Raw genomic sequence first — 22,296 nt, 5'->3', positions numbered from 1 at the left:
TGAAGCACCATGTGTTTTGTTTTGGAGGTTTTTTTTGGGTGGGGGGGTTAACCCAAACATTGTATACAGGCAGTACATTCCACCTTATTCAAGAATTTGAGAAAAAAAAATACAGAAATTATGGCAGCACAGTGGACGACTAGAGAATCTGGCTTCTAGTTCTGAAGACCGGGATTGAAATCCCAGCCCCGCCTGTTTGGAGTTTGCATGTTCTCCCCGTGCCTGTGTGGGTTTTCTCCGCGCGCTCCAGTTTCCTCCACACATCCCAAAAACATGCATGAATTGCAGACTCTAAATTTCCATTAGGTGTGATGGCGAGTGCAAATGGTTGTTTCCATTCTTCAAATATACTGTGCACAACGGTGACAAAGTAATTTTTTTTCTCTGAGTCATTGATTGGCTTGATGAATTATGACATGATTTTTGGGGTTGGACCCTCAATGATTTGCAGATTTTTGCAGGCTCATACACTGCGTTCCATAAATAACAGGGATCACTATTGTGCCGCTGTGCACTCTTCATGTTACAATTGTTAAACTTTCTGGGATTGTGTCTATTAAAAGTCCAAAGTGGAAAAGAGTCCAACACCTTTGGAAAAGACTGGTAAGAGAGCCTGTGCTCAACCTTGCACACTCACTCAGGATCTTTCCTTGCCAGAGAGGTGACGTTCCATGTCTTTAGAGCCTGTTTCTGTAGCCGGATCACACTGCCAAGGTTCCCGACTTTGGCTGCCATCCAGCTCACACTGCACCCAAACCCTTGGCCTCTCCAATAGGTGGTGAGACCATGCGAAGGGGGACCCCAGTGACTCGTGTCCGAGTGAGGGAAACCATGGGCCAATATTTATACTCATCATAAAGTGTCTTTGAACATGCTTGGTCAGGTTCCTCAACTCAGACCAGTTTTCCATTGGTGACCCTACCAGGGAAGGGCATCAAGCCCCAGAAATGTAGCTCCTAATACAATTGGAACACACAAACCCCTCCACCCTTATGCGGTAGTGGCTCAACTTTTTATCAGACAATTTTCAAATCACACCCAAACCACAAAGACCAAAGGTACTGTTCAGAGTGTGATAGTGATGACAAAATACTCAGTGGGTCTTTCTGAACAATTAACTTATTGCAGTCTACTTGTTCAAAGATCAACCACATAAGCAGCTTCCTGAAAATATCTTCTCTCCGCAGTACAGTATATAGCAAGCAACATAAGAATAACAAAGAAAGGAGAATTAACAATGAAACATGGACTATACAGATGTTTGTCAATAGTACCCTTTTATGGGAAGTAGTCCATTAAAATTGTTTACTGTACAGTATCTGTCATTTCACACCATTTTAACAGTTGTACTTCTGACAAAAAAAAAAAAAAATTGATGCATGCTCTCAAAAATTACTCACCACAAAGAGTGCATGGATACAGCATGTAGTGCACATTTCTTTTTAAACTGGCCACTCTTTTTTTGGAAACAACTGCTGTCAGTCTTGTATACACATTCGAAACATTGCGCACGCTACAGGAGTAGCCATTATTGAGCCCTACATTGTAAAACCAAGAAATAAATTAAGTAAAAAAAACATTTGGAATACAACCACTTTAACACGAATATTGAGAACAGATACATACAATATACCAGTGTAGTGGATAAAAAACAAATCTCAATTATACTGCACACAGTTAAGATGAACAGACAGCAGCATTGTCACTGCTTGTCTCTGTGTCACAGTGTTTCACTGATGGTGCAGAGACTGGTGTTTCTCGGAGAGTGTTTGGTCCACAGTTAGCCTGTCCTACTCCTTTGTTTGTCAAGTCTGTCGCCGAGTCTGCCTCGGGTTCTTGCTGTGGCGCTGTGGCTGCAAGCACAACAACGTTTGAAAACAGCAAATAAATAGTTCTTGTTCAGTGCAACCACCACATACCTGACTGCGTGCAGGACTTCATGTGCTCTGGCCAGTGGGCCTGCTGGCATGGGTAATCACAGTAACTTGTGTTCCAGCAGCAATAAAAGATTGCCTCTTTCCTGCAGTTTGCACACCACTGTTTTTTCTTTGTTTCATCCACTGCTTGCTGCTTCTCCACCTCAGTTTCTTTCTTCACCTCCGCCATCAGGCGTTCTCGTTCCTGCTCCAGACTCTGCCTCATCTCAGCCATTGTAAGCTCTAAATTAGATTAATTTACAAAAAAATGCATGAAGACATTACATTTGAAAGGGAAAATGTGTGTGCTTACCATCCACAAATTTACGTACACTTGCACATAAAATGAAAGTAGAGAGTTCCAATAAAATAAGTGTGTAAAAAAAAAAAAAGAAAAAAAACTGAAAAGGTGAAGTACAATACAGTTTGACTGACAAACTACTGAGTATTAATTTAATGTTGAATTATGACATAGATGGGAAGAGTACCCGGAGAAAACACACACACGATGTCAGTAATCTGAAAGAAAGTTTCAATTCTTGACCAATTTCAACAAGGCTATTTTCTGTTATGTATCAATTTTGCAAGACCTGTTTCTTTTCTGTTTGGTTGTATTTTGAGGATCAAATTTTAATTTGATATTTTTATTATGTGAACATTTAGTCCAATTACAGGGATGAGAATGACCAATTTTGAAAAACACTGAAAATGTTTGTCGATGGGTGGGTGGGGGGTGTTGGTGGAGGACTTTGTCGGGAATGTCCACTTTTTGCATCCATCCACCCATGCACAAAGTTGCCCAATTGACCCCTCCGTACAGGGCACTTAACCACGCCTCCTGAAGTGACGTCACGGCACGTGCGCTGACGTAAGACACAGTAAAAATGGCAAATACAATACAATACATTCTTAACTGAGAGACGCCATGCTTCTGATTTCATTCAATCATTCACACGTAGCAATGTTATGCTAGCGGAGAACGTCTCATTCATTTATACGAGACGTGTATTAAAAATCAAATTTAGGGCATATCTTCGTGCAAACAGTCTGGTTAAGCTTCGGTCGCGAGCCAGCAAGAAATCAATACATTTGTGCAGTCTGATCATTGCTAAATATCGCTCAACAAAGAATAAGTGTGTCAATCGTTCACACACAGCAGTGTTATGCTAGCAAAGAACTTCGAATTCATTTATGCGAGACATGTATTGAAAATCAAATATAGGGCATACCTTCGTGCAAACATATGTGTTCCGGTTGATATTAGATGGATTTAGTTGATGATGCGGTCTTCCACAAAGTTTGATCCATTGAAGGCATTTTTCGTACTGGGTCTTCGGTTTTGGAAAGGGTACGAATCGAACTCCACCAACTAGCCTTTCAGGATACCTGTCGTCACTATTACAAAGTCCGTGACTACACCTCTTAACCATATTTTTTGTTAAAGAACCCAAATACGCGATAAAACGCTAACTAAACCTATACTGGACCATGCAATGTTGTCTGAGAAAATGACGGGAGCAAAAACGGGCTTTGGTTTATGCAGATTTCTGGCCTCTGATAAGTCAGTGACGCGGATTGCGCAATATCCACGGAGGGGTCAATTGAGTGTCCCTCGACATCCAAGTGGTCGCCATATTAGTCGCGTCATCTGTCCTTGACGTCATCGTCACTTCCGCCGTTGAAAACGTGCAGTGCCTTCTACTACGGAAGACGAACAACAGAGATATTTGCATTTTTCCAACGCCCCTTCTGACACCAAAGTTCTTTTCGAAAAGGACAACACCACACAACCGAGTGAAGTTACCGGGGCAATATTACACTATTGTTTCGAGCCCTCAGGGGAATATTACACTATTGTTTCGAGCCATATTCAGATGATATCCGAACACGGCCAAACCAAATCCCGTCCGATCCACTCCCGCGGTGGAGATAAGCCATCGCGGCTCATCGCAGCCGGCCGGTGTGGCTTATGACAGAGCCGAGCGGTCCTGCTTTGTGTTCACAGTCCAGCAGAGCGCTTTATGCGCGCACGCGACTGAGTAACTCATTCTCGGATGGGTTCTTCAGAGCCACCCCCGTCGCAAAGCCCGACGCGCTGCCTTCGCAGAAGCTGTGACTGCCGAACGGGGTGCCTCAGCATGTGGCTGAGTTTCGGTGCCCGTGGTGGCATATAAGGAGGAGGTGGACCCTAGCTATGTTGCTTTTAGGGGTATGTTCAAAGTCAGCAGTACTCGATGAACACTATCGAGACATTTGTTGGCTGGGCGACGCGCACATCGACACATTTCATTCGCGGATCTTTTGTTAAGTTATGAGAGAGACCCATTTCATGGTCCGCCCCACACTATTTTTTTTAGTAGTTGTATCCGCACATCAACACATTTCATACGCGGACCTTTTGCTACGTTATGAGAGAGACCAATTACGTGGTCCACCCCAAACCATTTTTTTTTTTTTTTTTTTGGAGCTGTATACACACCTACCTGTTATTTGGAACTCACGAAGCTCTCGTCCTCTGCACCCGTGCAATCCATTTTTCACAACGAACAGGGTCTCTTTCAAACTTATTAAGGGTAATTCCATTCTCCTGAGTGTTCAAGCAAGGTTCAGCAATGCAATGAGCTGGCATTTTGGCTAACACGAAGGAACGAGCTACCTTCCCGGAGGTATAACTAATGGAAACAAACGAGTCCACTAGGGGACGCCTCTGTCCTGTACGTCACTTCCTGCTTCTTCTCGAAAACAAATCCCTGAGAGGATTTTCATGGCGGGAGTTACAAAAAGCTGTGTACGTCAAAATCATGTTTTGTGGTGAAAAAAACACAAGGGACCATATTGGCTGTGGGTTTTTCATTAATAACATACCAAAAATCATCCGTTAGGTTTAATTTTAAGTACAGTAAATTGTTTCACCAGTTTAATTTTAAAGTCCTCTACAGATAAAGATGAGTTGAGAATATGCTGTAATACATATTATTTTGCTGGTGAATTAAGTCTTACCAAGATTGTGCTTCATCTCTGACAACTCTTGCTGATGTAACCACTGTAGCTTTTCAATTTCAATTCTAAGCCGTTTCATCTGGAAAAAAAAAAGAAAAGAAAAAAAAAACAAGAACACCAATAAGCAAATGCCTGAATCCAGAATTTTGTGTCATGAACTGTGCAAAACAACACCTCGGCAATAGTATTTCCTGAAGTGCTCTTCGAGAGGTCACTGTAGATTTCAGTCATTGTACCTTTGATTGCATCCATTATCTGGAAAACAAACAAAAAAAATCCTACTACAGTATATTCTCTTGCAGCGCGGATCCGTATATTCTTTTGCAGTTTGGATCCTTTCCCAGAATATAGAATACTGAATATCTAATGTCCTCCAATGACGTCACTTTTTTTTTTTTTTTTTTTAAACACACAATCATCAACATCTTGATTAAAAATCATGCTTACTTTGTTAGTGTACTTGGCAATATCGGCGGCAACATCTGCTGAGGCTGTAGGTATGTACTGCTCCATTTCCATGGATGAGGATGGAGATGATGTGCCTAAACACGATCCTGTGGCAGCACAGCTGGACACCAGCGTGACAGCTGATGTGCTCAAGGAAATACATGAAATGAAATATTTATATTATTCTAAGACTTAGAAAGGCCATTTTATTGTTGTGTTATGTGACTAGAAAGGTGTTAAACTGACAACCTTATCTACCTTTAATTGACTGTCTGGTCTGATAACGTGTGCTTGGGGAAGATTGTTGTGATGAGGATGAAAACACTGATGTTGAGCCGTTGTCAGATGCCTGGACGGACGCCTGCGTCGTGCCTCGTCTGGGCGACGAAGCATGAATTTGTGCAGCCGCTGCTGGCTGCTGGCCCTGCTGCTGACGAGTGTGCCATTTCTGTGAAGGGGCCTGAAGCTTGGTGGTGGGAGTCCACACAGTGGCACTCTGCGCTACTGGGACTGTCTCTCGAGGCAGCAGAGGGCGCTGTTTCTTCAGTGCCGGGGTGGTAGAGGCTGACGATGAAGAGGAAGAAGGTGGTGTTGCGGGGGCATTGGAGACTGTGGCAAGGCTAACATTTGCAGCAGAAGGCGCAGTTAGAGAGATCATGGTGACGGGAATAGCCATTGGGGACTGAGAGGCAACACTGGAGGGCGTGGAAGGGGCTGTGCTGTTTTGAGACGGTAATGTTGAAGGGGTCAGGGATTTTCCTTCAAAAAGAAATTAATTATTTATTCAGCCATTCCAGACCAGACATGACACTCACACAGTCATACAAACCAACGTCTCACCATCAGGTTTAGCAGCAGATGACTCTTTAACATTAGAGATGTCTTTTTTTCGTCTTTTCTTGTCCTTTTTCCCCTGCTCCTCCCCAAGGTCAATAACCAGCTCCCTCTCTGAGTCGGAATCTTCCGCAGGCACATGTTGCTTTACATCTTCTTTCATCTGTCCCTTTTGCCTAGACACAGGAAATGGTGGGGGGGATTTGGTCTTATCTGGATGATCTTTCTCTGGAAGTGTCTCTTGAACCGGCAACTCTGATGGCACTGTATAAACATCTACGGCTGCAGGCTCAGATATCAGAGGCTCATTGGCTTTACTCTCTTGGGTAAGAGATGATTGGTCCCTACTCATGTTTTGGGATTCGTCAGTAGGCGCAGTATCCTGAGTATCGTCAGCCTTGGGTCCGTCATCACTGGCATACTCGGTGTCACTAGAGTCAGATTTACCCTCAGAGTCTTCAGAGTCACTGTGTTCCACACCTTTGTATACCTCAGAAGAGACCTCGTTGATACCTACAAAATGATTGGAGCACCCAAACATAAAGCAAAACAATGTTACAAAACTGTGTGTAATACTGATGTATGCGATGAAGCATTTACTGACCGAGCTGTGCTTTACAACTTTCAATGGTTTTGTCCAAGTTCATCTGGAAACGGCTCTTAATCTGCCTTTTTGGAGAAGTGAGAACAGGGGCGGTTCCCAACTTCTGCAGAACCGTTTCACTGAGTTCCTTTAGGTCCATTTCTGCTTTACTCCGATCTGGAAGAGTACTACATGAATCACGTCCTCACAGCAATATCACACAGAAGCATAATACTAAGGTCATCGTTACCTTTATTTCATAAACATTACAAAAGCATGAGATATTCACCTAGATTAAGGTTCAAAATGCTCCCTGTCACCTCTGCCTTCTCTTGCTTGGTGTTGCAAGGTTTGTTGCCATCCAAAATGTTGTCAGCTTGAGTTGGTTGAGGAGGACCTGGTGATATTAATGAATAAGACCAGAGGAGATGAAACGTCTCCCATATCATTTCATGGAAGTGAGGCCAGAGTTACAGTACCTGTGTAGTCCACTGACTCTTCTTCAACACATCCCTGGTTGTTTGTGGCCTTTGCATGGGACTTGTCTGTTGTATCCTCTCCATCTGAACCTGTATTTGCAGAAGAGGTGGTGCTCATGGGGGAGCGAGGCATGTCGCTGAGAGGCAGTCGACGACCTGCCATGACCCCTCCAATCCCAGGCCCAGACAACATAGTCCTAGCCAGGGTGATCTTTGGTGATGCAGTCATGTCAAAGCTTAACTTGATCTTTTCCTGTTTGTCAGCCTTGAAAGGGGTGGATGAGGGGTCAGAGGGGTCCTGCAGCATTTGAAAGCTGTTGTTGTGAGTGTAGGGTGTCCTGAAAGGGGCGTAGTTAAAGACGCCAAATTTCTTCCTCATGTTCTCCACATAGACTTCCATCTCTTGCATGGCACTGTTGAAGATGCTTTTGGTCTTCTTCACAGAGAATGGAATCTCTTTGGACATGAGGTAACAATTATTTAAAGGGACCCAAGCCCTAAAGAGTGATTATGTAAATCATCATATGACTTGTTAGTGACACAAAATCTTGAGAACAGACAACAAAGTAGAGTATGTGAAGCAGAAAAGATTGGAGACCTGTCATGCTGACCGAAGAAGCGAGCATCCACCTGTCCATCTTTGTCACGCAGCGCTTTAGCTGGCCAAAAGGGAAAACCTTTCAACTTGGCCCAAACCAGAGGGTGAGGATTACCCTGTATACATGCACAGTAAAAAAATGAAACGTAGCATTTTGATTCCAGTGAATAATAATGGAAGCTCTAGATCAGGGGTCTCAAACTCAATTTACCTTGGGGCCACTGGAGGCAGGAGTCTGGCTGAGGGTGTGCCAAAGCCTCGGCGCACATGCACAAATGCGCAATTTGAATTAGAAATTTTAATAAATCCAATCTTCTCAAACATGTTTTTTATTTTTAAACATAAAATAAGAAACAATGCAGCTGTAAACAAGTTGTGAGCAAAACTGCGAATAAAACTCCATGGCCATGGTACTGTCACTTTCATTCATGAAAACTGTTTCTGTGCTTGCATCAACCCCAGTCGATTTAACACCCCCGAGAGCCATTTACACCGCCGTGATTGGTAGGTTTGCCAGCTCTGTACAGAACACTGTAAAAGTGACAGTCGTGTATACGTCAAGGGCCACACTAACTTTAAACTTTCATATTATGGTGGGGGCCCCAAAATATTGTCTCGTGGGCCACAAATGGCCCGCATGTCATCTGTTTGAGAACCCTGCTCTAGACAAATTAATGAAAACATTATTCCTACTTACACATGGTTCACAGAACCAGTTGTCTCTCTTTTGACAAGCAGACAAATAACATTCAGGACAGACTTCAATCTCGTTCATCTGCAAAAAGGGAAACAAAATTACATTTACTGAATCACTGAAAAGCAAACTCCACTTCAAAAAAATGACACAGACCACATATTCACCTCATGTTCACAGATCTTGACGATAACCTTAGCTGTGGCTGTTAGTTTGTGGTTGCCTGAAAATATGCAGAAAGTTATTTAGTTGAGTAAGCAATTGAGGATTTTTTTTATATTTTTGTAGTTTCTGTTTACAAAAGATATACACATCTATTTAAGATTGGATTTTTTATAATCAAGAGGCAAGAATATGATACACACCTCCATTGTATATTATGCAGTTATGCAAAATCCACTTTACATCTGCCAAGAAGGCCTCTGTGCAGCCGTACATTTTCTTTTTGATGTTCTGTGTTACAAGGGTTAAACATTTTTCAACAATACAAAATGCATATAATTCCATGTTTAAATTTATTCATATGAGCAGGTTTTACCTTCTCAAGAGTGCAAAGATCCATTGGGTGAAATATGTATTCAGCATAGTCAGGATGCTGATCAAGGGAAACAGGTTTCTGGAAGAGTTCAGTCTTTAAAATGGAGGAAAAGACAAGAAGGGCTTAAATTAAACAACACCAAATTTACGGCAAATCCTTCCTCACTATGGCAGATGAGCACTTCCATCATGCTACTACTTAATGCTCTAAAAGCTGCATCAAAGAAAAGAAGCACAACCAGTGAAGGAAGAAATCAAGACAGGGACTTGTTAGTGGTGTCATTATTACCCAATTAAAAGTCTTTCTCTGCGTGGAAGCTGCATGGGGAGAGCGAGATGACAAGCGAGGATGATCCTGAAAGAGAGTGAGAGGGGCAGCTGTAGCCTCACTACCGGCTTGCATGTTGACTTTCCTGGTTCCCAGCCATGACAGGCCCAGTATAGGGAATGTTAAGAGAGTTACACGAAATTATTTCTACATGCAAATTAATAATGTCTCATGCTAGACCAATAGAGGACAGGTTCAAGGGGAAGGGACTGATGAGCATATGATGATTGTAAAAAGCTCCTTATTTGATTCCATAAGCGCTCTATGCGAACTTGCCAAAGAAAATATGCTCAGGTGATAGAAATCATTAAGAATGAATTATAGAAGGGCATTTACAAATTAACATTGACACAAATATTCCAGCATCTTGCTCCAACAGGACATAACCATCTAGCTAGCATCAGATACCCAGGGAGACAGCGATGCCAGGATACTTACACCTGGTTGTTTCATCTTCTGAAGAGCAAACTTTAGTAGATAAGACAGCTGCTCTATAGTCAGCATCATCATGGCTTTGCTCTGAGTCTCAATACATTCAGCAACTGTAATTTTCTGTTAAAAAAAAAAAAAACATTCAGAGGAAAATACTTTTCGTCACTAGATGTCCAAAGTTAGGTTTGCTATGTAAAAAAACAAAAACAAAAAAAACAAGTAAATGAAACAATCTCTGAATCCTGGTTTCCAACACCTTGACACTCAGAATATTCCTGGGTGAGTACCTCACACTCCGGACAGAACCAGTCGCCCTCAGGCTCGTCTGGTAGTTTGAGGCACTTGGCGTGGTACACCCTGGGGCAGAGCTCACAGCAGAGCACCTGACCCTCGCGGTGGCACAACCAGCAGTAGAAGTCATTCCTGCCGTCCTGTGGTACAACATCAACAGGGTCTGTGGTGAGTGCTGGCTGCTTCACATAGTAAAAGGGACCATGTCTTAGTTCTGACTGGAATGCAGGCAAAAGAAACACAAAGTTGGGGTAGGTCAAAATCGGTCCAAGGTGAACAAAGCCAAGCAAAGATCCACACACAAAAGACCACAAAAGAGGCACTGTAGAGAAAAAAGCTGTCATCTCTGGGGTCATCCATGAACACTGAAATTGGATTTTCATCAGAGCATCAGTCCTCCAGCACAACTCAATATCTTTGATGTAATAATTCAAAGGTGAAACTACCATGAATGACTCTTGAGCTAAAATTACTTTCCAGAGATGTAGAATGGAGTGAGATCATTTGTGGGATTTATTTTCACATTGAAAAAATATTTTACAATAGAACCTTTGGTTTGTGAAAAACCTCATGAGAAACCATATCAATAAACGACTGAAGACGTACTGACATTTGTATATGTGTATTTTTTTTCATTTGAATGTATTGAGAATGGATTTCCGAGCTGTATGACAGACATGTAGCTGACCATCTTGTTGATGCAATATGCACTGTGGCCTTGTGATGTCAGAGGGTCACGTTGCTTGTCCACAAGCTGTTTTTTTTGTTGGATGCATGGCGATTTGAAGAGCAAATTCCCCTTTAACTGGAGACCAGAGTTAGCCTTTCAGACAAGCAGCTATCACCAGTTTTGTTATTGAAATAACAGATTTTTGTCTCTTTGCTGTTCTCTTCTTTTCTCATTTGTTCAGTATTTTGATTCCAGCTGTTATGGGTTAATTAAATATGTTCAGTAATCCAGCAAAGAATTTGAGGGGGTTTTGAACTAACAAAGTTACAGAACCTGAAGATACCATTAAGCCATGATATACTGCCCACCTGACGCCTATTAAAACCCTGTCTCGTGTAAGAGACCAAATAATATTTCACTAGATTTTTTCATTTTGTTCTGCCAATATTTGTGGAAGCATCTCTGGAATCATTTTATTGTGAACAAAATTCATCCTATTGTGGGAGGAGCAAACAAGTTCCCATTTGTTTAATATTTCTGTGAGGTCTAATAAAGTATTTTGTTACCTGGTCTTTGCTGCTTACAGCACCTGGTTTCTTCTTCTTTTTCACTGGGCTCGGGGAGGTGTCAGCAGAGGCATGACCATTTGATGAGTGAGAGGGACTTGGCATCTTTCGTTTCTGGCTCGTGCGCTCTGTTGAGCCTGCATCTTGTGCTGCAGATGACAGTTTGATATGAATCAGCTGATGCCGAGTATTGACCTCCTTTAAGATAATATGCAATTGTAGTCAGAGGTTTTCATCACATGCACTCATCATGGCCAATAATGTCATTCATTTTAGAGTTTGAATGAAATTTTTTGAAGTGTCCCTTTTCAATATTTTAATAACGCAAAAATAACAATTGGGTGCGTCATTTCCTGAAATTAGGATTTTGTATAATCAGTACAGAGTGAAAAATATTATATAAAATTCAAATAGATATACACAACCCGACTAATGTTTTGTTAATGGTCCCTTAGCATTCTCACTTCAACCAGATGCTTTTATAACTATCATCAAGTTTTTGCATAATTCTGGGTTGATATTAGACAACTCTATGACACATTTGGTAGATTTCAATGAAATTGGTGTGTTTCCAGGCACAGACCAAAATGTTCAACAGGATGAACATTTTTGGATGAACTTTGTGACTTTTCCGACCCCTCTACCGGCTGCGTTTTAAAAAAGCGTCCAGCTATGTTAAATCCCACAAGGAAACACAGAACATGGGCAGGATCATTTGACGTGGGTTGCCATATGACAAGAAAGGAGCTCTGTGGAAAGCAACCACAGAGTCAATAAACCTTTCCAAAACATGGTATAGATTTATACGATGTAATAGCATTGATTTATTGACATGTTAAATTTTGATCCAAGCTGTGTGCTTCCAAACCACAAATATTTTCCTAAGGTTGCTTTGCTTCACCTCTACAACTCTACCAAAGAAAAAGGCATGCAAGAGCTAGAGAGGGTGACATGTTACACTTAGACGAAAGACTAATGGACAAGCCAAACTCATGTAGTTTGACAGCTCATTTATGAAGATAAATTTTTTAAACTAACGCTCATGCAACACCTGTTTAGAACATCCCACGGGTGAACAAGCTAATTGGGTAAAGGTGGGTGCCATGATTGGGTATAAAAGGAACTTTGCTGAAATGCTCAGTCATTCACAAGCAAGGATGTGTGAGGTTCACCTCTTTGTGAACAAGTGGGTGAGAAAATAGTCGAACAGTTTCAGGACAATGTCACTCAAGGTGCAATTGCAAGGAATTTAGAGAGTTCATCATCTACAGTCGATAATATCATCAAAAGTTTCAGAGAATCTGGAGAAATCACTGCATGTAAGCGGCAAGGCTAAAAATAACATTGTCTGTGACCTTCAAACCCTCAGGCGGCACTGCATCAAAAACTGATATCAATGTGTAAAGGATATCACCACATGGGCTTAAAAACACTTTAGAAAACATTTGTCAGTAAATACAGTTCGGCGGTACATCAATGTAAATTATCAACAACTCTGGGCCTGAGCTCATCTAAGATGGACTGCTGCAAAGTGGAAAAGTTTTCTGTGATCCAATGAATCCACATTTTAAATTATCTTTGGAGATTGTGGATGTCGTGTCCTCCGGGCCAAAGAGGAAAAGAACCATCCGGAGACAAACTTCAAAAGCCAGCATCTATGGGGCTGTGTTAGTACCAAAGGCATGGGTAATTTACACATCTTTGAAGGCACCATTATTGATGAAAGGTGCATACGGCTATTGGAGAAACATATGCTGCTATCCAATGAAGGTCTTTTTCATGGACGGCCCTGCTTATTTCACCAAGACAATGCCAAACCACATTTTGCACGTGTTACAACAGCGTGGCTTCATAGTGCAGTCCCAACCTCTCCCACATTGAAAATGTGTAACCCATCATGAAGCATAAAATACGTCAAAGGAGACTGTGGAAGAGCTGAAGCTGTACATCAAGTAAGAATGGGAAATACTGTAATTAAAAAAATAAATTGAAAAATTAAATATCTTCTCTTTGTAGTGTCTTCAATTAAATATAGGTTGAACATTATTTCCAAATCATTGTATTCTGTTTTTATTTGTTTAACGCAACACACTGTAGCGAATTAATTGAAATTGGGTTTGTAAATCATGCCAACAAATATATTGTATAATCATTCCACTCTGTGAAAAGAATGGTTGAAATCATTAAACGCTCCAAATGAATAATTAAATTAATGGCAGTTCTAAACTCATGTAAACTTCTGTCAAAAACAAACACCAATAAAGAAATGAGTGCAAAGTTATAAAAACAACATCTATCAAGATGCAAAACATGCAAACTATAAGCAAGGAATTTAAAACTTTTGCAGTATGTATGATTCATCCTCACCTTTAGATCGCGTTGAGCTTTCCATCTTCCTTTGTTGGAGTGCCAGTCGTCCTTACCTCATCTACAACACCAATGAAGAAAAGGAAGTTTAATTACTACATATCACACCATGTAAATTACAGAGTGTACATTTTCAAACTTGAAACACGACCGCAGCTTAGAAGTGGCTGCAGACAGCAGAGTAAAACAAACAAAATAGAAGCAAATATCCATCCGAACTGTACAAAGTGATATAGTAACAAGTTCAATCTTAGATCATAGCACATGGCGGATAAAAAGGTCCATAAAAGGCATGTGAGGAGATGTTCTCCAAAGCTGGAGAACTTGCATGAGAAGAAAATGTAATCGGCTGGATGCCAAGACAGAAAAACTTGTCTTTTTGAATAAATGTAGAAGACTGCAGATAACAGATGCAATTTATTTTTTTCAGATTTGTAGTGGAACTGTGTAAGGATTCATGCTCATGTCCCAATTGCCTGCTGCAGCTGATTAATCACATATTTCATCAACTGTAAGCTTCTATTACATCTATTTAGGTATGTCTTCTCAATTTAATGAAGTCACTGATGGTGTAGCGGAACACTTGCCTAACTTTGGTGTGAGCAGCTTGGGTTCAGTTCCCACTTGACAATGTGAATGTGTGTGAAAATGGTTGTCCATGTTTTTATGTGCCCTGCGACTGAGGGGTGACCAGTTCAGGGTGTAATCTGTCTTTCACCTGAAGTCATTTGAGAGAGGCTCCGGTACTCCTCGATCCTAACCTGGATAACCAGTGTTGAAAATGGATGAATTTCAATAAAATAGAATAAATACCGCTGTAAAGTGTTGGCCTCACAGGTCTGAAGACCCAGGTTCGATCCCGGCCCCGCTTGTATGGAGTTTGCGTGTTCTCCCCATGCCTGCGTGGGTTTTCTCCGGGCACTCCCGTTTCCTCCCACATACCCAAAACATGCATTAATTGGACACTCTGAATTGCCCTTTGGTGTGATTGTGAGTGTGGCTGTTGTCTATCTAGATGTGCCCTGCGATTGGCTGGCAACCCATTGACAGCTGGTATAGGCTCCAGCCTAAAAAACCCTAAAAAAAAAAAAAAATGGATGGATGGATATTTTAGTGCATTGAAATGTACCTGTATGTCAGAAACTCCCTAGATTTTCTGAGGCCAAGTTGGCGTTGCAAATGACTCAGTTCACAATTGCTTCAGTTGGATAAAGGGTTAGGTTTAAAAAGGTATCAAAAATATCTGAAATTCCGATAAAGACGTAAAATGAGACAGTTGAAACAGCAGCATTTTAGGATCCAGTAGGAGGCAGTATTGAGCAACATAAACCCTGGACTAATAAGTGCAATGAACACACAAACCACAAGGGCCACAGGAACTTTCTGCTACCAGGAACTCAAAGTTCATGGGCTGGTTGGTGGGAAAAGCCCCTTGCGTCATCATCGCATGTTGCATAATAAACTTTCCAAGAGCGTTTTCCATTGTATTTTAAGGCTTACAGTGCCTACTTCCCCACAAACATGCAACATGAGTCAAGGGGTTATATTGCTTTAACTGGGGTTGTGGCCAAGTGTTGAGTGGCTCTGCTCAAAACAGAAAGTTATGTCTAGTAAGTAACTGCTTTACTGATTCATTTATTTGCTTTTTATACGTCGATGTCATATGAAAGAAACTTTAACTGATGTCTCCATGAAATAAAAGCATCTCATAAAAGGCAAACGTCCTCTCCCACATTTGTTTTTCTCGACTCCTCAATGGAATTTTGGGTGGGACGAGCTAAATAGGAAACAGAAGCGCAAGGAGCAAGGACCAATGAGCTGGCTAACAGAGACACTATATTCAGCCATGGAAGAGTGGACTATCTGACCAGCTCTATTGTAGTGCTTCTGTTCTTCGCCCTTGTGCATAGTTCTTTTGGTGTTTCCGTTTTGCTCATTTGTTATATAATTATGAACATCCTGTTTTCTTTTTGTAAAAGAGAATACAAAATTAAATTCGTTTAGGTGGTACTAGGCAGAACAGTGGATTAGCTGGTAAAGTGTTGGCCTCACAGTTCTGAGGTCCTGGGTTCAATCCCGGACCGGCCTGTGTGGAGTTTGCATGTTCTCCCCGTGCCTGCGTGGGTTTTCTCCGGGCACTCCGGTTTCCTCCCACATCCCAAAAACATGCAACATTAATTGGACACTAAATTGCCTCTCGGTGTGATTGTGAGTGCAGCTGTTTGTCTCAAGGTGCTTTGCAGTTGGCTGGCAACCAGTACAGGGTGAACCCCGCCTCCTGCCCGTTGACAGCTGGGATAGGCTCCAGCACTCCCTGTGACCCTTGTGAGGATAAGCAACAAAGAAAATGGATGGATGGATAGGTGCTACTAACAATAGGCATGTTAAAAAAAAACCCTACAAAATAGCAGCCAGCTCGGCTTGTTATGCTGCTAACAGACAATATTTCTGGCACTCCTCAAAAAATGTGTTCATTCATCTTCCATACCACTTATTCTCACTAGGGTTGCAAGCGTGCTGGAGCCTATCTCAGCTATCTTCAGGCGAGAGGAGGGGTACACCCCGAACTGGTCGCCAGCCAATCACAGGGCATACAAACAGCCATTCACACTCACATTACCACCCATGGACAACCTAGCATCTCCAATTACACTGCCAAGCATGTTTTGGGAGGTATGAATAACCTGGCAAATCTGGAGAAAATCCACGCAGGCACAGGGAGAACATGAAAACTCCACACAGGCGAGGCTGTAATTAAAGCCAGGTCCTCAGAACTGTGAGGCAGACATGCTAACCAGTGTGTCACAGTGCTGCCGTCATCAATACAGAAAACAGCTATATAGCATCAGCTGTCGTTTGACCTTACAACATAGCAATGCATTAATAATTGGCAGCAGGAGCGATTTCATTAATGATCTGAAATGTTTGTTTCATCCTTGCTTATGTGCTCATGCATGAGAAAGCTAAAATGGGCTTTGAATTCGTGGGCTATTTTGAGTCCTCCTGATTATTTGGGCACCTGTGACCATATACATAAACGATTAATTGTGATGGACCCAGACCTCCCTCTTACAATTGTGCAGGATCAAGGAAATTATGCCGTGCATTAGCATTGATCGGAGGCCTTCCACTAGTCAAGTGAACCAATGTCAAGTGCCCACAGTCACAATATTATTGTGGGTCCACCCAGAGGTTCAATACGATAGTTTAGAGCCACTACAATGGAAGTAAATGGGAGACCGGCTAGAGACAAGAAGCACTCTGGCAACACAAGACTATGAACGATAAACATACAATTGGAATAGGGATGCTGCTTGTGGGTGACAATACAAATACTGATCTCCACAGCAAAGAGCTCATGGACAATGGTAACCAAGTTGCATTCAAAACCTTTGTGACAACTCACTTCGTTAAAAGACACTACTGTAGGTGGTGATGGAGAACAGGAAATCTGTTCTAGTGTAGTATATAACACTCTCACAAGACCATTGTCCTAAATAAAGTCCCTTAAAAAAATCATTCCAAGTCACTCCAGTGAACATGGGCCTAAAAATAACAAAGACCAATGTTACCTTTTGGGTCTGAGAGTCAAACCAACCGTATCATGGAATTGTAGTCCCTCTACTTTCTAAATAAATATTTCTTTAATATGCAAGTAAAATGTTGGTGTCAAACTACCCCCAGGTATTTCTCACTATCTGTCAGTCAGTTCTTCATCCTGGTTTATAGGCACCCTGATGTCAAGCTTATTGTTGTTTGCAGGATGTCTGACAACAGAGCAGAGCTTTTTAATAATCTCGCTCACCAACCCCGCTCACCCATCTTCCGCCTCCTCCTTCTCCACCATCACTAGAGCGACGATGTGATGATGTGTTTGGTGTGAGCAGAGGCCATACACAAAGACAGATATAAGGGCAGAAAAAAAGGCATGATGGCCTCCCCAACTACCCTGTCTGGATAGTCTTAAGAGAATATCACATCAATTTCCCGTGTAGTTCAGGAATACAACAACAATAGACAACAGCATCAGACAAATACAAGACACCCAATAGTATTGCAGAAACATTACCAAACATAGAATTACACATCACTAGTGCATATGGTAACGTACAACCATTTCCACATCCTACATCACTATAACATCCATGCTACAATGTAGGAAATCAATAGCATGCCTTCCATTCTTACTCACATCAAGATTCTTCACCCTATTCTTTAACTGTTTTCAATTTTAGAGGGCGTTGTGAAAGGAGGGAAACGATGGTTCCCAGTATCCCAGAAGGCCTCCTCTCCCTGCTGCTTCCTCCTGCAATTGTCAATCTTTAACCTAGGCTGCAGGCTTCTGATTGGTTTATGCAGCACTCCGAGGTACGTGATTGGATGCTAACCTCGATATACCACATAAGCTTTTCTGCTTCTTGATCTCCTCAGCCACAGTGCTGCAATGCAGAGAGGACTGCTGTCCTCTATTCCTTAAAACCAAGTCCCCAGTTCACCCTTTATTGCAGGCAAAATGCCCTGTATCTTTCATTAGACATATAAAATGCAGCTCTAGGAGCTAGACGACGAGCAGCTCAGCTTCCCTCCTCTCTGTACTCTCAGAGGTGTATGGCATCCATTTTGATGAGGCTCTCTCTCTCTCTCTCGCTTGCTCTCTCTCTCTCTCTTTCTAACCACACAAAAACAAGTCCACACCGCACTAGTTGAATGTCGTGAACAAGGACCATATCATAGTTATTATGGCCATGTAGGTGTTACTAGGCAGTAGACAGGGTTTTATAGTCATAGGTCTGACTTCGAAGGCATAAGCGAAAACCATGACAAAGGAATCTTCTTATCTGTTGCTTGTTGAAATTACACTGGAAAAAAAAGCTAGACATTTTCTACATATTTATGAGGAGAATGTTTCTCTGTAATATAATTGTGTAGAGTGTTAATATTAATTGCAATAAAAACATCATCCTGTACGACAAAAAGTATGAATAAGTTATCAAACAAAATCGTGTCCAGCTCTAAGTGACAGGTTAAGTTACATCAGAACTGGTCATCTGCAAATTTGACCATCACACCAGGAAAGGAAAAGTATTACCAGAAAAGAAAACACTGGGTTGGGGGTGATTGATTTTTTTTCTTTTTTTTTTTTTTCAGTGGATAGAGTGATTTTGAACTCAAGTCAAACACTAAGCAAGTCTTCTTAAACAGCCCAGAGTTATCTGTAGTGAGGTTTGATAAGTTCACATTTGCCAGTAAAAAAAACATACACAACGCCCAACAACTGGCAGACAGAGCAAAGGTAGCGGTGGCTAAACAAGAGGCATATAACGATATGTACACCAGGTTAGATATGAAAGAGGGAGAAAAGGATATCTACAGGTTGGCCAGACAGAGGGATAGAGATGGGAAGGATGTGCAGCAAGTAAAGGTGATCAACGACAGCGATGGAAATACTGGTGCCAGTAGTGTGCCAAGTAGATGGAAACCGTACTTTGAGAAGTTAATGAATGAAGAGAATGGGAGAGAAGGTAGTATTGAAGAGGCAAGCGTGAATGACCAGGAAGTGGCAATGATTGGTAAGGGGGAAGTTAGAAAGGCACTGAACTGAATGAAAAATAGAAAGACAGTTGGTCCTGATGAAATACCAGCAGAGGTATGGAAGCAATTTGGAGAGGTGGCTGTGGAGTTTTTGACCAATTTATTCAATAGAATACTAGCAGGAGAGAAGATGCCAGAAGAATGGCGGAAAAGTGTGCTAGTCCCCATTTTTAAGAAGAAAGGCGATGTTCAGAGCTGTGGAAATTATAGAGGAATAAAAATTATGAGCCACACAATGAAGTTATGGGAAAGAGGAGTAGAGGCTAGACTCAGGACAGAAGTAAGTGTCTGCGAGCAACAGTATGGTTTCATGCCTAGAAAGAGTACCACAGATGCATTATTTGCCTTGAGGATGCTCGTGGAAAAGTACAGAGAAGGACAGAAGGACCTACATTGTGAATTCGTAGAACTAGAGAAGGCCTTTGACAGAGTACCAAGAGAGGAACTGTGGTATTGCATGCGCAAGTCTAGTGTGGCGGAGAAATATGTTAGAATAGTACAGGACATGTATGAGGGCAGCAGAACAGCGGTGAGGTATGCCTTTGGTGTGTCAGAAAAATTGATGGTGGAGGTGGCACTGCATCAGGGATCTGCGCTGACCCCCTTCCTGTTTGCGGTAGTAATGGGTAGCCTGACAGATAAGGTTAGACTGGAATACCCTTGTACTATGATGTTCGCAGATGATATTGTGATCTGCAGTTAAAGCAGAGAGCAGGCGGAGGAACAATTAGAAAGATGGAGGCACGCACTGGAAAGGAGAGGAATGAAGATTAGCCGAAGTAAAACAGGATAAACAGTATGTGCATGAAAGTGAGGGGCGGAGATGGAGGAGTGAAGATCCATGGAGAAGAGATAGCGAGGGTGGATGACTTCAAATACTTGGAGTCAACAATACAGAGCAATCGAGAGTGTGATAAAGAAGTGATGAAACGGGTCCAAACGGAGTGGAACAGATGGCGGAAGGTGTCTGGTGTCTGGCGAAAGAGTCTCCGCTAGGATGAAGGGCAAAGTTAATAAAACAGTGATGAGACCGGCCATGATGTACGGATTAGAGACGGTGGCACTGAAGAGACAACAGGAAGCAGAACTGGAGGTGGCAGAAATGAAGATGCTGAGATTCTCGCTTGGAGTGAGCAGGTTGGATAGGATTAGAAATTAGCTCATTAGAGGAACAGCCATAGTTGGGTGTTTTGGAGACAAGGTTAGAGAGAGGAGAGTTCGATGGTTTGGACATGTTCAGACACAAGAGAGTGAGTATATTGCTAGAAGGGTGGAGCTGCCAGGCAAAAGACCGAGAGGAAGACCAAAGAAAAGGTTGACGGCTGTTGTGAGGGAGGACATGAGGACAGTGGGTGTTAGAGAGGAGGATGCACGAGATAGCCTTAGATGGAAAAAGATGACACGCTGTGTCGACCCCTAACAGGATAAACCGAAAGGAAAGAAGAAGAATTGGTCATCTGGAAGACATTGATAAAACAGAAACAAAATTAAATGCAGTGACAGAATGCAAATTTGACCATCACACCGGGAAAGGAAAAGAATTACCAGAAAAGAAAACACTGGGGTGGGGGGGGGTCGATTTTCTTTCAATCGATGGAGAGTATTTTTGAACTGAAGTCAAACACTAAGCAAGTCTTCATAAACAGCCCAGAGTTCTCTGTATTGAGGTCTGATAAGTTCACATTTGCCAGTAGAAAAACATACACAACGGCCAACAAATGGCAGACAGAGCTCAACAACCACGCCGTATGATTTACCAGACTACTGCACCCAGAAAGAAAATAACCAATGCAACTATACAGTACATAGAGACAAGATTCTGCCAAACCTGTTTGCCCTTCTGACAGGTTTTCGAATCAGGGATGAATTGAGATTTCACTGCAGTATCTATTCAGAGGATATCCTTCCCTTCTTCTCCCTCCCGCTTACATACAAATAACCAGTGTGCCTGGAGCAGAAGGACAGAAAGGGGAAGCTCTCTAAGATGGCTGACACTGAAGCAGACAACACTGGGAGGCAGAGCATACCATTAGGATTCAGCAATTCCTTATACTCTGTGATAAATAAGATGCGATAGGATACTAACCCTGAAGATGATTTGTACTTCACAACGCCATCCTAATACTGGTGAGCAATTTATAGAATTAGGCCTGTATTTATTGCGTTTCAATGTAAAAGACGAAATGTATGGTATATTGACTTACTTTCTCCAAATTAATTAAGTACTAGTGTATTTTTTGACATACAGTTGGCAAAAGTGGCTGGCAGTGTTCCTCTGATGCCAATTTGAGGCCTAAATTAAATTTGGTGTGCTGACAGTTTGCCATCTGTTAATTCCTTTGGGGTGTCCCTTTTGCAATGGTGGCTGTCTCTTCCAGTCTGAACACCTCAGCAGGCCTGCAACCTAGACAACTCGGGCCACTGCAAGCCACAAAAGAAGGATTTTTATTCTCTCCCTCCCCCACTTCAATACCTGACCTGGTTGCCCCAAATAAGCAATGTACAGAGATCTATCTATCTATGAGCAAGAGTAGTCTGGTTGAAGTATGATGCTATTCTCATCTTTACGGTTTAAACTCTATGTTGTGACAAAATATTCCTTGCCTTGCCTTAGTTTTCAAGGCAGAGCTCATATATGGCTGATGACTTAACAACAGAGTAATATTACTTGAAAGAATGAAAATCTTGCTTACCTCTGTGGATGCATGTCTAACAATTCTGTATGATATGTCAATGCTTATTACAACATGGAGGACAGCCCTGTCAGCCCTCACCGCGCGCCGCGCAGCCACACTCTCGTTCTCCAAAAACTGTCCTACGTGCTGCTCTCATAAAAAGCAAATGCTGACTGGATAGACAACGGTGGCAAAATGTAAGACAGCTGCTGATTGGCTGCAGTACTTCCTGGTTGCGTGTCTTTTGTTTGGCTGAGATGCGGAACCACTAAAAGGTAACGCCGAAA

At 42.1% G+C, this 22,296-nt stretch overlaps 1 protein-coding gene across 5 annotated transcripts; it reads right to left on the bottom strand.

The window, feature by feature from the left end:
• Window positions 1-999: 999 nt before the first annotated feature.
• Window positions 1,000-22,225, bottom strand: LOC133507694 (MYND-type zinc finger-containing chromatin reader ZMYND8-like). Of its 5 annotated transcripts, none has more exons than XM_061833014.1 (21): window positions 22,028-22,223; window positions 13,743-13,803; window positions 11,376-11,524; window positions 10,136-10,357; window positions 9,855-9,968; window positions 9,378-9,443; window positions 9,090-9,182; window positions 8,917-9,004; window positions 8,719-8,774; window positions 8,555-8,632; window positions 7,858-7,973; window positions 7,260-7,756; window positions 7,070-7,177; window positions 6,802-6,957; window positions 6,204-6,710; window positions 5,622-6,122; window positions 5,364-5,503; window positions 5,091-5,171; window positions 4,917-4,995; window positions 1,920-2,159; window positions 1,000-1,853 (listed from the first exon to the last, which is right to left on the bottom strand). In XM_061833014.1, the coding sequence occupies exons 2-21, from the start codon at window positions 13,765-13,767 to the stop codon at window positions 1,678-1,680; spliced, it is 3,492 nt and encodes a 1,163-aa protein (XP_061688998.1). In that variant the 5' UTR covers window positions 13,768-13,803; window positions 22,028-22,223; the 3' UTR covers window positions 1,000-1,677. The 5 variants fall into 5 exon arrangements, 4 of the variants coding, with proteins under 4 accessions (XP_061688998.1, XP_061689001.1, XP_061688999.1 ...); XM_061833017.1 differs by having other exon boundaries at window positions 10,136-10,279; window positions 22,028-22,222; XM_061833015.1 differs by lacking the exon at window positions 9,378-9,443 and having other exon boundaries at window positions 22,028-22,224.
• Between the last annotated feature and the right edge of the window lie 71 nt (window positions 22,226-22,296).

Source organism: Syngnathoides biaculeatus, chromosome 10, assembly GCF_019802595.1.
Source record: "Syngnathoides biaculeatus isolate LvHL_M chromosome 10, ASM1980259v1, whole genome shotgun sequence".
Taxonomy (NCBI): domain Eukaryota; kingdom Metazoa; phylum Chordata; class Actinopteri; order Syngnathiformes; family Syngnathidae; genus Syngnathoides; species Syngnathoides biaculeatus.
This window is presented reverse-complemented; position numbering and strand designations above follow the sequence as displayed.

Bases quoted from the DNA above. Each gene is read 5' to 3' on its own strand.
- LOC133507694 (XM_061833014.1), bottom strand. From the start codon at position 13,767: ATGGAAAGCTCAACGCGATCTAAAG. The intron at 11,525-13,742 runs GTGAGGATGAAT...TGTCATCTGCAG, and splicing joins AAGCTCAACGCGATCTAAAG to CACAAGATGCAGGCTCAACA. The intron at 5,172-5,363 runs GTAAGCATGATT...TTTGTTTTCCAG, and splicing joins TTGCCAAGTACACTAACAAA to ATAATGGATGCAATCAAAGG.